Raw genomic sequence first — 13,243 nt, 5'->3', positions numbered from 1 at the left:
GATCAACGCTGATTTGGGGTTTTTTTTTCTTTAATTGTTATTATTCTTACTGAGTGGGGAAGGGGGGGTGTCTGCGTGCCCAAGGAGCTCTCTCCTCTCTGACCGGCGATTTCTCCGTGAGGATTTGTGGACGGTGCCGTGGAGTTCTCCAAAATGCCTGAGGCAAATTATTTGTTATCTGTATCTTGGGGTTATATTAAGGTGGGTTTCAATCCTGAAGGCTTGTGAATTACTGCTGAGGTTGGTTGGGGGGTTTTTTTTGGGGGGGGAGATGCTGTATTGCTTGGGTAAAACCTCCATAAGGGAAACATGCCTTTCTTTAACAGCTATTTATGTGTCCTGTATGGCAAGAGCTAAACGTGTGTGTGTGTGTTGTGCATGTGATGTACATATATGTGATTTATTTTGTTGTTGGTGGTGGTTGTTTCTCCTTTGGGAATTCGCTGCTGCAGGATAAAGATGATGCAGCGATGAGAAAGGTGGGATTAGCAACTGAGGGGGGATCGCAGCATCTATGGCTGGGTGGGCATTTTCCTGTGGTGATCCGAGCAGATCTTCAGGCTGAGGGTTTATTTCTCCTCTGTCATATTCCAAAGGTCTGCAGTTGGCTTTTACTTGCATAATTCAAAATGGAGCAAACTTACAAAATCCACAACAAAAGAAGGTGGTGGGGTGGGGAATTTAAAGCCAATACAAGAATTTGATCTCTGAGAGATTATCTGAAACGTTGTCTTCTCATTTGTCATTGTAAAAAGTAGCCTGTGTCCTTGGAGGAGGAAATTCATTGTGTGGGTTAGTGTATTGAAAAGGAATATCTAGTCAGGGAGATGCTGAGTGGTATCTAAATGAAGCCATATGTCGCTGACGCCATTCCAAACATCCCCAGAACTGTGCTTTTAACATCTTGCTCGTGATAAAGCTGTATTGATTTGGAAAAGCATTCAGGGAAAAAGAATAATAATTAATAATACTAACGAAAGCCATCTTTGTGTGTGTGCTCTTCCCCTCCCAGTTCAAGAGGATGCTGAACCGGGAGCTGACACACCTCTCCGAGATGAGCCGCTCCGGCAACCAGGTGTCTGAGTACATTTCCAACACTTTCCTGGGTAAGGCATCGCAGCCCAAGCTTTTGGGTGACTCAAAGATAACTATTAATGGCAGCCTTGCACCCACCAGTCCATACTTGCAGCCAGTCTTCCCCTGGGGCAGGGCATTATTGAGGGGGTTGGGATTTTTCACTTTGAAAATGGGTACAGGGAGGAGGACTAAGCCTATCCACAAAAGAATTCCCTCTGCAAATCAAGAGGTTTTTCCCTTCAGCTCATTGGTAGCTGCCTGACACCTTCTCTGATTTCTGTGGTGACCTTACGGGAAGGACAAAGTCACACAAGCCCAAGTGCACGCTCCCATCTGTGCAACCACGGCCTCGTGCAGCCACATCTTCCCCTTCAGACCCAGGGCCAGGCCAGCAGGCTCAGCCCAGCATCCTATATATATTATATATTTTGCTTGCATTGCACCAGAACTCAGAATTAAGAGACTAATTTGCATCTCATTAGTGTTGTTGGCGCTCATAGGGCTGCTGGCCTGAATTCACCCTCCATGCTGACAAAATATGCTTGTCATGCAAAATAGAATCGTCTGTGTTTTCAAGCAGCATTCAAATTCCTGCCCATTGGCATTAAAACTGAGCATGGGACCCTCATATAGATCTTCTGAGCCCAGCAGCATCCAAGGCTGAGCGTGTGTGGGATGCTGGAGCTCGTGGGGGACTCGTGCCCTGCAGAGATGGGTGATGGGCAACATGCAATTCAATATGAATTTTAAGTGAAGCCCTTTATTGGGTGAAATCAGACAGATTCTAGACATTTGCAAACGTGGCAAGCTAAAAGACTGCTAATTGGTTACACCCCACTGATTGATTAGTAACTATAATGAGTTCTGATAAACATATCTTAGAGCTAAACATCGTTAGTTTACGTTTGAGGCCTAAAAGCATCCACACACCGGCTGTTTTGACCATCTTGTGGCTGGTTCTTAACCCAAGTACCTTCCCATAACTTCTTATTGGTTTAGGGCAGTCTGTACCCCTGTCATCAAGGCTGCTGTGTTTTGAGAATGTGATTATTAAAATCCTCTCAGCATGAGGAACTTTTCCTGTCTCATGGGAACACAGGGATACTGTCAGGGCCTGTGTCTTCGGTGAGGAGAGCTGGGCCGCCGGCAGGCCTGCTGCCTTCCCCGGCAGTGCCCTGTGGTTCAGATGGCCCAGAGCTCGTTCGTTCTCTGACACACAATTATTCCCATTAAGGGATTTTGGTGTGATTTCAGTAGCCTGTCACAACTGGAAGGACTGTGTGTGTTTCAGACGCATCACGTCATTAATAATCCATATTACTGTGGATTGGAGCCGCTTTGTGGGATGCCATCGGCCCTCCCTGGGCAGCCTGTGCCACAGCCCCACAACTCTGCCAGGGAAGAACTTTGCCCTCCCAGCTGAGCTGACCCTGCCCTGGGGCAGCTTGAGCCCATTGCCCCTTGTCCCATCTCCTGTCCCCTGGCTGCAGAGACCATCGCCCACCTCTCTGCACCCTCCTGGCAGGGCAGGGGAGGTGGGGAGAAGGGCTCCCCTCAGCCTCCTCTCCTCCAGGCTCAACACCCCCAGCTCCCTCAGCTGCTCCTCAGAGGATTTGCCCTCCGGCCCCTTCCCCAGCCTGGTTGCCCTTCTCTGGACATGCTCCAGTTAGCAGAGTCCCTCTCTCAGCAGGGGCTAATTAGCTGGTGCTAATGGGGCTGTATTATTCCCCATAGTCAGGCTGGGTCAGGTAGCTGCATTTCCCTTTGCAGGTCTTGACAATGGTCTTGTTCACTCCTATTCAGCTTCTTCTCACACAGTCCGTAGCAGTGAGGCCACTCAGCCACGTAGGATGGTGGTAATGGCGAGTGGCACAGGCTCTCCAGGCCAGGCCAGATTGCCACTTGATTTCTCCTATTAAAAAGAAATGAGGAAAGCTTTTAAAAGGATGATGAAGGGGTTTTTCTTAGGAAGTCATGCTGGGTTTATCAGTTACCTTTTTTCCCCCTAGAATTTGGTTTGTAATTAACTGAGCACAGAAAACAACAGGATCCTACAGCCGAGGGAGTTGCACAGGCAGAAAGATGGGATAGAACATCTATTTGTCTCTGGACAGGGTTGGTTAGATGGGGATAACTGATATTATTAAAAGAGATTAAAACTAAATAAGGTTTTATTTGGTCTTTATGAAGACCTGACTGTATGAAACGAGCCGAGGAATACACCAAGAGGCAATGTCCTCTGCAGAGGGGCCAGTCCTGGACTCAACATCTGGTGAGGGGAGCAAGGCCACCAGCTTTAGACCCATAGGAAGGACAAAGCTGGGAGATGACGGGGTTATCATTGGCTGCATCACACAAACAGGGGAGATCATGATGGCCTTTCAGCACCTGCCCTTTCCTGAGGGGAGAGGGTGTTGCTTCTGCTGCCACTGGGAAAATGACTTAACAATTCAGAGCTGTGTTGGGCTCTGGCAGTTTTACACTGCCTGGGTGTTAGTCACTGCTAAGGAGATTACAGAGAGGAAAGTCCTCCTGTTGTTCAGCAAAGGCACACGAGGGAAACACCATTGATGTCAGCTTGGCTGTTGCAGTGAATAATGGCTTCCTCCTTAATTGCAGCATTGCAGACACACTGGTAGTTCTCATTTCAGAGGTTTTTAATTAAGCCAAGGCAGAAGTTTAACTAATGCCAAGATGCCTGGTCCCTCCAGAGGTCCTCAGAGATGCAAAGGTGCATGGAGATTATAGTAGCCTTTTCTAAAAGTTCATGAAGGATGGTTACTATGGGAGTAATGAGCCACCACATCTCTGGTTTAATGCAGCAAATAAATCCATTCTCCAGGCAGCAAGCAACATATGTGGATGGATCTATTCATTAAGATGTGGGACTGTTGGAGAGGGGTCAGAGGAGCCATGGAGATGCTCAGAGGGCTGGAGCAGCTCCCCTAGGGAGAGAGGCTGAGGGAGCTGGGCTGGGTCAGCCTGGAGAAGAGAAGGCTGTGGGGGGACCTCACTGCAGCCTCCCAGTCCCTGAAGGGACCCCAGGAACAGGAGGGGAATCAGCTTGTTAAAGGGCAGAGACTGGCAGGACAAGGGGGCTGGAGTGAAGCTGGAGGAGGGAAGGGGGAGAGGAGAGATTGGGGGGAAGTTGTTTGCAGAGAGAGTGGTGAGGGGCTGGAAGGGGCTGCCCAGAGAGGGGGTGGGTGCCCCATCCCTGGGGGTGTTCAAGGCCAGGTTGGCTGGGGCCCTGGGCAACCTTGTGTAGCTCCAGGCCTGGAGGTTGGTGTCCCTGCCTGTGGACCCTTGGGGTCCCTTCCAACCCAGCCCTGTCTGTGATTGTATGATTAAACACATCTCCCTAGCCAGGGTTTGACCCCAGGGTTTGAACTGGTGTGAGAGCTACTTAATAAGATCAAGGATTAATTTGGGGGAGCACAATGGGTGCTTGTGCTGCCAATGGTGCTGACTTGTTTCACTTTTCTTTGCTGCAGACAAGCAGAACGATGTGGAGATTCCTTCTCCCACCCAGAAGGACAGAGAGAAGAAGAAAAAGCAGCAGCTCATGACTCAGATCAGTGGGGTGAAGAAACTAATGCACAGCTCGAGCTTAAATAACACCAGCATTTCCCGGTTTGGTGTGAAGACAGAAAAGGAAGACCATCTGGCCAAGGTAGGATGGATTCTTGCAGTTCTGGAAAAATCTCTGAGCTGGAAGCCAGGGATGAGCTGCCCCCACCCCCCTTGTGGAACCAGAATTGGTACCCCTGAAGTGGTGTGGCCATTGCAAACGCTGTAATTAATGGTGCCAGGCCCTAACAGTGTGTTCTGTGTCCACAAATACCTTGGAAATATCCCTAAAGTAATTTTTAAAACACAATGAAGGCTGAGGAGAGGAATCATCAAGCACAGAGACGTCTAACAACACCCAGCCCAGCAGCCTTGTTGTGGGGCCTTTGTCTCAGTCAGGGGCCTTCTTCTTGCTGCCTGGGAATCCCAGACTGGTCTGGGTTGGAAAGGACCCCAAGGGTCCCAGAGCTCCAACCCCCTGCCACAGGCAGGGACACCAACCTCCAGGCCTGGAGCTACACGAGGTTGCCCAGGGCCCCAGCCAACCTGGCCTGGAACACCCCCAGGGATGGAACACACATCACAGATAATTCCTCTGCCACACAGAGAAGCATCACCTCCTTGTACAAGTGCTTTGGCACCTGCCCCTCACAGTCACTCTCTGTTCATGTACTTTATGAAGGGTGGGTGTGCAGGCACTTAGATAATTACCATAATGAAGATAGAATTTGCATCTTTGGAAACATTTGCAAAGTGCAGGAGATGTGATGTGAGTGATAAAGGCAGAGCTGTCCTGATTACTGTTGTAACTGGTCTCTCTCTCTTTGCCCTTTCGAAAGGAACTGGAAGATCTGAACAAGTGGGGGCTCAACATATTTAACGTCGCAAGATACTCGCACAACCGGCCGCTCACCTGCATCATGTACGCCATCTTTCAGGTTCGTGAGCTTCTGCTTGAGTTTGCTGCTCTTCTGCAACACCTTTTCCCAGAATCCCAGAGCCACCAGGCTGGAAAAGCCCTTCAAGATCATGGAGTCCAACCATCCCTGCCCTGTGCTGACCCAGATCCCTGAGCACCTCATCTCCCCTCTGTTCAACACCCCCAGGGCTGGGGACTCAGCCCCCTCCCTGGGCAGCCTGTGCCACAGCCCCACAACTCTGCCAGGGAAGAACTTTGCCCTCCCAGCTGAGCTGACCCTGCCCTGGGGCAGCTTGAGCCCATTGCCCCTTGTCCCATCTCCTGTCCCCTGGCTGCAGAGACCATCGCCCACCTCTCTGCACCCTCCTGGCAGGGCAGGGGAGGTGGGGAGAAGGGCTTCCCTCAGCCTCCTCTTCTCCAGGCTCAACACCCCCAGCTCCCTCAGCTGCTCCTCAGAGGATTTGCCCTCCAGCCCCTTCCCCAGCCTGGTTGCCCTTCTCTGGACTCGCTCCAGGACCTCCCTGTCCTTATGATGGTGAGGAGCCCAGAACTGGACCCAGCACTTGAGGTGCAGCCTCACCAGTCTACAGGGATACAATCCCCTCCCCAGACCTACTGGCCACACTGTTTTTGACACAAGCCAGGATGCCATTGGCCTTGCTGGCCACCCAGGCACACTGCTGGCTCATATTCAGCCTGTAGTCACCCAGCACCCCCAGCTCCTTCTCCACCTGACAGCTCTCCAACCAGTCTCCCCCCAGCCTGTAGCACTGCCTGGGGTTTCTAATCCCTCTCTTGTTGCCTCTACAGTCTGACATCCTTATTTGACACACTCTGTGCTTGTCCCCTTTGTCCTACAGGAGCGAGACCTCCTGAAAACATTCAAGATCTCCTCAGACACTTTTGTCACGTACATGATGACGCTGGAGGATCACTACCACTCAGACGTCGCCTACCACAACAGCCTCCACGCCGCCGACGTGGCCCAGTCCACCCACGTTCTGCTCTCCACCCCTGCACTGGATGTGAGTTCCCTGCTCTGAGCTGAGTGCTTTGCCTTGGGTAGCCCTCGTGTTTAAAGGTGGCTTAAAAGCACAGAGGAGAGATCCCTTAAGCTCAGCCTATCACTGGTGGCGCTCAGGCTTCCAAAGAGCAGCGTGGTGCCAGCTCTTCAGAGGGCTCAGCTTGCAGCTGGGGAAATCACCACGAAGAAATCTCAGCAGCAGCTTTGCCTGTAATCCCTGTTTCATCCTGGAGTGCCCATGCTGCTGGTAGATCTTTCTCTGGAGTAAATGTCCTCAGAAAACTCATTGAAAAAGCACAGTTTATTATTTTTTTCTCTAAATTGCATCATTATTATTATTATTATTATTTTCTCTAAGCCAGCCTGCCAAGCTGTTGGCAGAGGAGCCATAAAGACTCTCCTGACACATGCCTGTGTTCCTCCCTAGGCTGTCTTCACTGACCTGGAAATCCTGGCTGCGATATTTGCTGCTGCCATCCACGACGTGGATCACCCCGGCGTCTCCAATCAGTTTCTGATTAACACAAGTGAGTATTAAGACAATTACATCTTCATCCCTGAACTTGGAAGCTAATGGAAATGCATTTTCCATTATAGTGAGGTCCTGACTTTGAGCTGCCTTGCTTTCTCAGGGTGCTGGGCAGTGAACTGGCTGGTAATTAAAATGAAACTCCTAACGAATCCAGTGTCATAGCACAATTTGCAAAGGGAATCTCATGGATGTTCCCACTTGTGTTTTAATCCCAGAATCCCCAGGTTGGAAAAGACCTTTAAGCCCATGGAGTCCAACCATCCCTGTCCTGTGCTGACCCAGATCCCTGAGCACCTCATCTCCCCTCTGTTAAACACCCCCAGGGCTGGGGACTCAGCCCCCTCCCTGGGCAGCCTGTGCCACAGCCCCACAACTCTGCCAGGGAAGAACTTTGCCCTCCCAGCTGAGCTGACCCTGCCCTGGGGCAGCTTCAGCCCATTGCCCCTTGTCCCATCTCCTGGCCCCTGGCTGCAGAGACCATCGCCCACCTCTCTGCACCCTCCTGGCAGGGCAGGGGAGGTGGGGAGAAGGGCTTCCCTCAGCCTCCTCTTCTCCAGGCTCAACACCCCCAGCTCCCTCAGCTGCTCCTCAGAGGATTTGCCCTCCAGCCCCTTCCCCAGCCTGGTTGCCCTTCTCTGGACTCGCTCCAGGACCTCCATGTCCTTCTTATGGTGAGGAGCCCAGAACTGGACCCAGCACTCAAGGTGCAGCCTCCCCAGTGCCCAGTACAGGGACACAATCCCCTCCCCAGACCTACTGGCCACACTGTTTTTGATACAAGCCAGGATGGCACTGTTCTTCCTGGCCACCTGGGCACACTGCTGGCTCAGAGTAATTCTTCCATTGAAATCAATAACACTGTGGCACTTGACAGTGACAAAGCCAAACATTGACATTCCTGATTCCATTCTCCAACAGACCAGGCATATGCCTGGATTCCAAAATGTGGCTCTTGTTCTTTTTTGGATGCTGGGTTTGCAGGATTCATGCTTTCTGTTGTCAGTGACTCTGAAGGCCGTAACTCAGCCAACCAAGAGCTATTTTGTTGGTTAGAGCCAAGCAAAGGGCTGTTTATATTATATACATATGTGCTGGGATGAGAAACTCACACGGTCTTGGCACACATGAAGCAAAAAAAAAAGACAACTTTCCCTGATTTACTGCGTACAGATAAACATCCTGGAGTGTTGTGTCCAGTGCTGGGCTCCCTGGGATCAAACAGACAGGGATCTCCTGGAGAGAATCCAGTGCAGGGCTATGGAGATGCTGAAGGGCCTGGAGCATCTCCCCTGGGAGGAAAGGCTGAGGGAGCTGGGGCTGTTCAGCCTGCAGAGGAGAAGCCTGAGAGGGGATCTGATCAGTGTTTATCAATAGCTGAAGGGTGGGACACAGGGGGCCATGGGCAGCCTCTGCTCAGTGTCTGAGGGGACAGGACAAGGGGCGATGGGCTCAAGCTGGAGCACAGGGAGTTCCCCCCCAATGTGGGGAAGAACTTCTTCCCAGTGAGGGTGAGGGAGCCCTGGGACAGGCTGCCCAGGGGGTGTGGAGTCTCCTTCTCTGGGGAGATTCCAGCCCCATCTGGACACCGCCCTGTGTGCCCTGTCCTAGGGACCCTGCTTGGGCAGGGGGTTGGACTGATGGGCTCTGAAGGTCCCTTCCAACCCCTACAGCTCCGTGACTCTGTGATTCCTGTCCCCAGGACATGTGTTTGCTGTTTGGAATCCCACCATTCCCGTGCTGCAGTCACATCTCTCTGTTGCTTTGCTAGATTCCGAGCTCGCCCTGATGTACAATGACGAATCCGTCTTGGAGAACCACCACCTTGCTGTGGGTTTCAAACTGCTTCAAGAGGAGCACTGTGACATCTTCCAGAACCTGACCAAGAAGCAGCGCCAGACGCTCAGGAAGATGGTGATCGACATGGTAAGGACTCAGCACACACCACTCCTCCTCTTAAACAAACCCCCCTGGCTTCTTCCCTTGGTTGCCCATACTGAGATTCTATTTTCACTTCCCTAAAGGTGTTGGCAACGGACATGTCCAAGCATATGAGCCTGTTGGCTGATCTGAAGACTATGGTGGAAACTAAGAAGGTGACCAGCTCAGGAGTTCTCCTCCTGGACAACTACACAGACAGAATACAGGTATGTCAGCCAGGCTCCCTGCATCTTGTCCAGGGCTGAAGAGCCACACTCCTGCTTTCACTGTGGCTTTTAAACAGACCACAGAGAGAAGCTGCTGACCTCAGTGCTCAGCAGTCATCTCTCTGCACCGCAAAGAGGTACAAGGTGGTCCCATGCCTTTGAGGTGAAGGGGATGGGAATGCAAAAACACACACCTTCTCCTGAAGTTAATCTTTAAAGCTGAGTTTTTTGAGGGCTCCTGAATTTCCTTGCTGCTTTCTCCTGCTGAAGGAGCGTAGGAGATGATGGCTGCAGCATTGCAAGATCACAAGAACCCATCTTGTAGCTCCATACCCACAGTGACTCTCAGGTGGAGCTGAAAGTAGTGAGGTGCAGTCAGCTCCCTATATGATCTAATCCTGGTTTACAGAAACAACAGGGAAGGACTGGAACAGGGTAATTGGTAGGACAAGATCCATCCTGACCTTCTCTCCGCTTCCATGGCCAATTCCTTATGAGAGACCCCTGGGAAAACTCTCCTTACACTTTTATTTAAGACCAAACAGCGTTAAAGCGTGTCACTGCATTGCCATCTGAATCCTCACGGCCCTGGTTACTCAGGCACAGGGGAGAGGTTGGTGTAGAGGGGATGTTACTCGTTTAGTAAAGCAGGAGCATTTAACCATCAGCAGAGGGGTGGCAGCAGGGACAGCGAGAGAATTGTCCCTCTCTGCTCTGCCCTCCTGAGGCCCCAGCTGGAGTCCTGTGTCCAGAGCTGGGGGCCCAGTACAAGGAAGATGTGGGACTAGTGGAGAGGGGTCAGAGGAGCCACGGAGAGGATCAGAGGACTGGAGCAGCTCCCCTAGGGAGAGAGGCTGAGGGAGCTGGGCTGGGTCAGCCTGGAGAAGAGAAGGCTGTGGGGAGACCTCACTGCAGCCTCCCAGACCCTGAAGGGACCCCAGGAACAGGAGGGGAATCAGCTTGTTAAAGGGCAGAGACTGGCAGGACAAGGGGGCTGGAGTGAAGCTGGAGGAGGGAAGGGGGAGAGGAGATACTAGGGGGAAGCTCTTTGCAGAGAGAGTGGTGAGGGGCTGGAAGGGGCTGCCCAGAGAGGGGGTGGCTGCGAAACCCCTGTGTTCAAAACCAGACCTGTGTGATGTAGTGAGCATCACCACAGCAGCCCCCCCCCCCCCACCATGGGAGCAGCGAGTTGTCTGAGAAACACAGAGCAGTTTCCTTCTGAGAGCGACCGTAGCAGCTGGTCTCATACACATCACACGCCCTGGTTGCATAACCAAAGAGCCTTGTGGTTAAATACTCGGAGTGAAGCGAGCAGATGCAGCTTGAAACCATCCTCCTTTTCCCTTTCCCCTTTGATTTAACGAGCTTCCTGCTGAATGTAATTGCAGGTTCTCCGAAACATGGTGCACTGTGCAGACCTGAGCAACCCCACCAAGTCCCTGGAGCTGTATCGGCAGTGGACAGACAGGATCATGGAGGAGTTCTTCCAGCAGGGAGACAAAGAGCGAGAGAGGGGGATGGAGATCAGTCCCATGTGTGACAAGCACACGGCCTCGGTGGAAAAATCACAGGTAATGGGCCGTGAGCTGCAGGTTTTGTGCTGCCCAAGCTTGTATCTGTAAAGCAGAGACACAACTCATCTGCTTCCTCTGGTGCAATTAGGCAAAGGGCCAGGCGTTCAGAGGGTTGGTTCTGATCCACCCTGACATCCAGCTGTGCCTGAAGCTCATCGAGGGTGGCTGCTCTCTGAGGCTGCTCAGGCTCCTTGATGTCCCCCTTGGCAGCTCTTCAGTTCCAAACGCGTGTTCATCTCGCCCTGTTTGTGTCCCAGTTTCCAGAGTGAGCTGGTTTCCCTCTGCTCCCCAGGCTTGAAAAACACGATTCTGATCTCCCCTTCCTCCTGCCAGGTCTCCTCTGCCTTCACAGCCTCCTCAGTTAGCACCTCCTAAGCCCACTGACTGCACCCCGTGTTAGACCTTTATAGCAACACCAGCCCCCTTTTTACTGCAGGGTTAGGAGCAACATCCCACTTCAGGATACTGGAAAAGCCTGGATGTCAGTCATCATTCAGCCTCGTGCAGATCAGTTCTGTGGTGCTTGGGGCCAGCAGGTCACAGGAGGGGATCCTCCCTCTCTGCTCTGCCCTGGTCAGGCCCCACCTGGAGTGTTGTGTCCAGTTCTGGGCATCAAACAGCCAGGGATCTCCTGGAGAGAGTCCAGAGGAGGGACAGAGATGCTGAAGGGCCTGGAGCATCTCCCCTGGGAGGAAAGGCTGAGGGAGCTGGGGCTGTTCAGCCTGCAGAGAAGAAGCCTGAGAGGGGATCTGATCAGTGTTTATCAATAGCTGAAGGGTGGGACACAGGGGCCATGGGCAGCCTCTGCTCAGTGTCTGTGGGGACAGGACAAAGGGTGATGGGCTCAAGCTAGAGCACAGGGAGTTCCCTACCAATCTGGGGAAGAACTTCTTCCTTGTGATTCTGGGATTGTGTGATCTGGCTGGTTAAATTAAAAGCCTGGTGGAGCTGCTGCGTGCTGGCTGAGCTCAAAGGAACAGTTAGTTATGTCAATACAAACCTTAAAAGGAGCTGGATATGCCTTTTTTTTTTGCCTTTGGAGATGAACTGGCTCATCCCCAGTTCCTGTTCAGAGCTGAAACGGCTCCAGGGTCGGTCTCAGGGCTGCAGGATCCACCCGATCACTCTGTAAGGAAGCAGCCGGTAATTCCCATTTGCCCAAAGATGTTCTGCTCTCCGTGTCGTGGTGCCTTGGTGGTTTTTCTTAAATCACTCCAGCAAGTCATCATCAAGGTTTTTCAGCTTGAACAAGTAACAAAATTGAGAATAATTATTTCCAAATGTCCTCTTGGGCTAAGCCAAGGGCTTTCAAAGCTACACACTCGGCCACACCATGATTTTTGTTGTTTATCTAACAAGAAGTGAATCCTCTGGCCAGAGAACATCCATGTGCTCTGCATGTGACCTCCAATTAGTTTTTCATCTCATGTTGCAGAGCTTCCAAAGCGACATTTTTTTGCTGGGCAGAAAGAGCAGGATTCACATGGAATTCCTGCTGCTGAAATCCCAGCCAGCCGCAGAGGAGAAAGGGGAGGTGGCATGGCTGTTCTGGAGGGGAACAAGGAATCACAGACTCACAGAATCGTAGTAGGGGTTGGAAGGGACCTCCAGAGCCCATGGGGTCCAACCCCCTGCCAAAGCAGGGTCCCTAGGACAGGGCAGGGCTGGAATCTCTCCAGAGAAGGAGACTCCACACCCCCTGGGCAGCCTGTCCCAGGGCTCCCTCACCCTCACTGGGAAGAAGTTCACATCAAGGGGGTTTTTAAGATCAGCGCTCAGCCACCTGGCCAGCTGTTCCTTGAAGGACAGCAGGGTTACAAGGTAGCTGATCTCAGTGCATTGGTGCCACACAGCCCTGGAGCGGTTTGGGTGGCGCTGAAGCCCTCAGCCAAGCCACACAGGCAGATACTTCCCCACACACACACTTTAAAAACGGCTCCGGAACATGTTGCTGCAGGAAATTTTCATCACCTTTTTTGTTTGAGCTGCCTCCCCAGTATGTTACAATTGAATGTTAATGGTTCTATTGACATCCTGTTGTGTCTGGAGGAGCCATGTGTGATTTCCAAAGCAAACATCTGCGCCTTGAATCTGGCCCCTCCGAGAGCCATTTCCCTGCTGCTCAGCAATGCTGTCCAGCAGAGCGAGGAGACAAGTCCCACCTTCTGCCAAGAGGGGAAGAATTTCAATCCTCTTTATGGCCATTCAGTTTTCTCCATCCTGGACGTACGTCCTCTTAGTCAGACAATTGAAAAATGACTTAGCTCAGGGGCTTACGCGCCGACCGGCGGAAGGACGGACGGGCTCAGCCGTAACCCTCACTGTTTCCACCGCTGTCACGTCGCTCTGTGGGAGTCAGGAGATGCTGGTCTGTCCCTCTTGGTGCTGGAGGAATCCTCCTTGGGA

General features: G+C 52.0%; 1 protein-coding gene across 2 annotated transcripts in view; it reads left to right on the top strand.

Moving 5' to 3' along the window:
- The window catches only part of PDE4B (phosphodiesterase 4B), a gene marked incomplete at its 5' end in the record, with an annotated part of 198,424 nt that overhangs the window by 183,260 nt on the left and 1,921 nt on the right, over positions 1-13,243 (top strand). For both annotated transcript variants that reach the window (XM_084266009.1, XM_084266010.1), the window contains 8 exons: positions 1,013-1,106; positions 4,569-4,747; positions 5,484-5,582; positions 6,424-6,588; positions 7,015-7,114; positions 8,888-9,042; positions 9,141-9,263; positions 10,652-10,834. In XM_084266009.1, the coding sequence (XP_084122135.1) occupies positions 1,013-1,106; positions 4,569-4,747; positions 5,484-5,582; positions 6,424-6,588; positions 7,015-7,114; positions 8,888-9,042; positions 9,141-9,263; positions 10,652-10,834 (1,098 nt within the window). The remainder of the gene's footprint in view (positions 1-1,012; positions 1,107-4,568; positions 4,748-5,483; positions 5,583-6,423; positions 6,589-7,014; positions 7,115-8,887; positions 9,043-9,140; positions 9,264-10,651; positions 10,835-13,243) is intronic.

The sequence above is a fragment of the Gallinula chloropus genome (assembly GCF_964237585.1).
Source record: "Gallinula chloropus genome assembly, chromosome: 6".
NCBI lineage: Eukaryota > Metazoa > Chordata > Aves > Gruiformes > Rallidae > Gallinula > Gallinula chloropus.
This window is presented reverse-complemented; position numbering and strand designations above follow the sequence as displayed.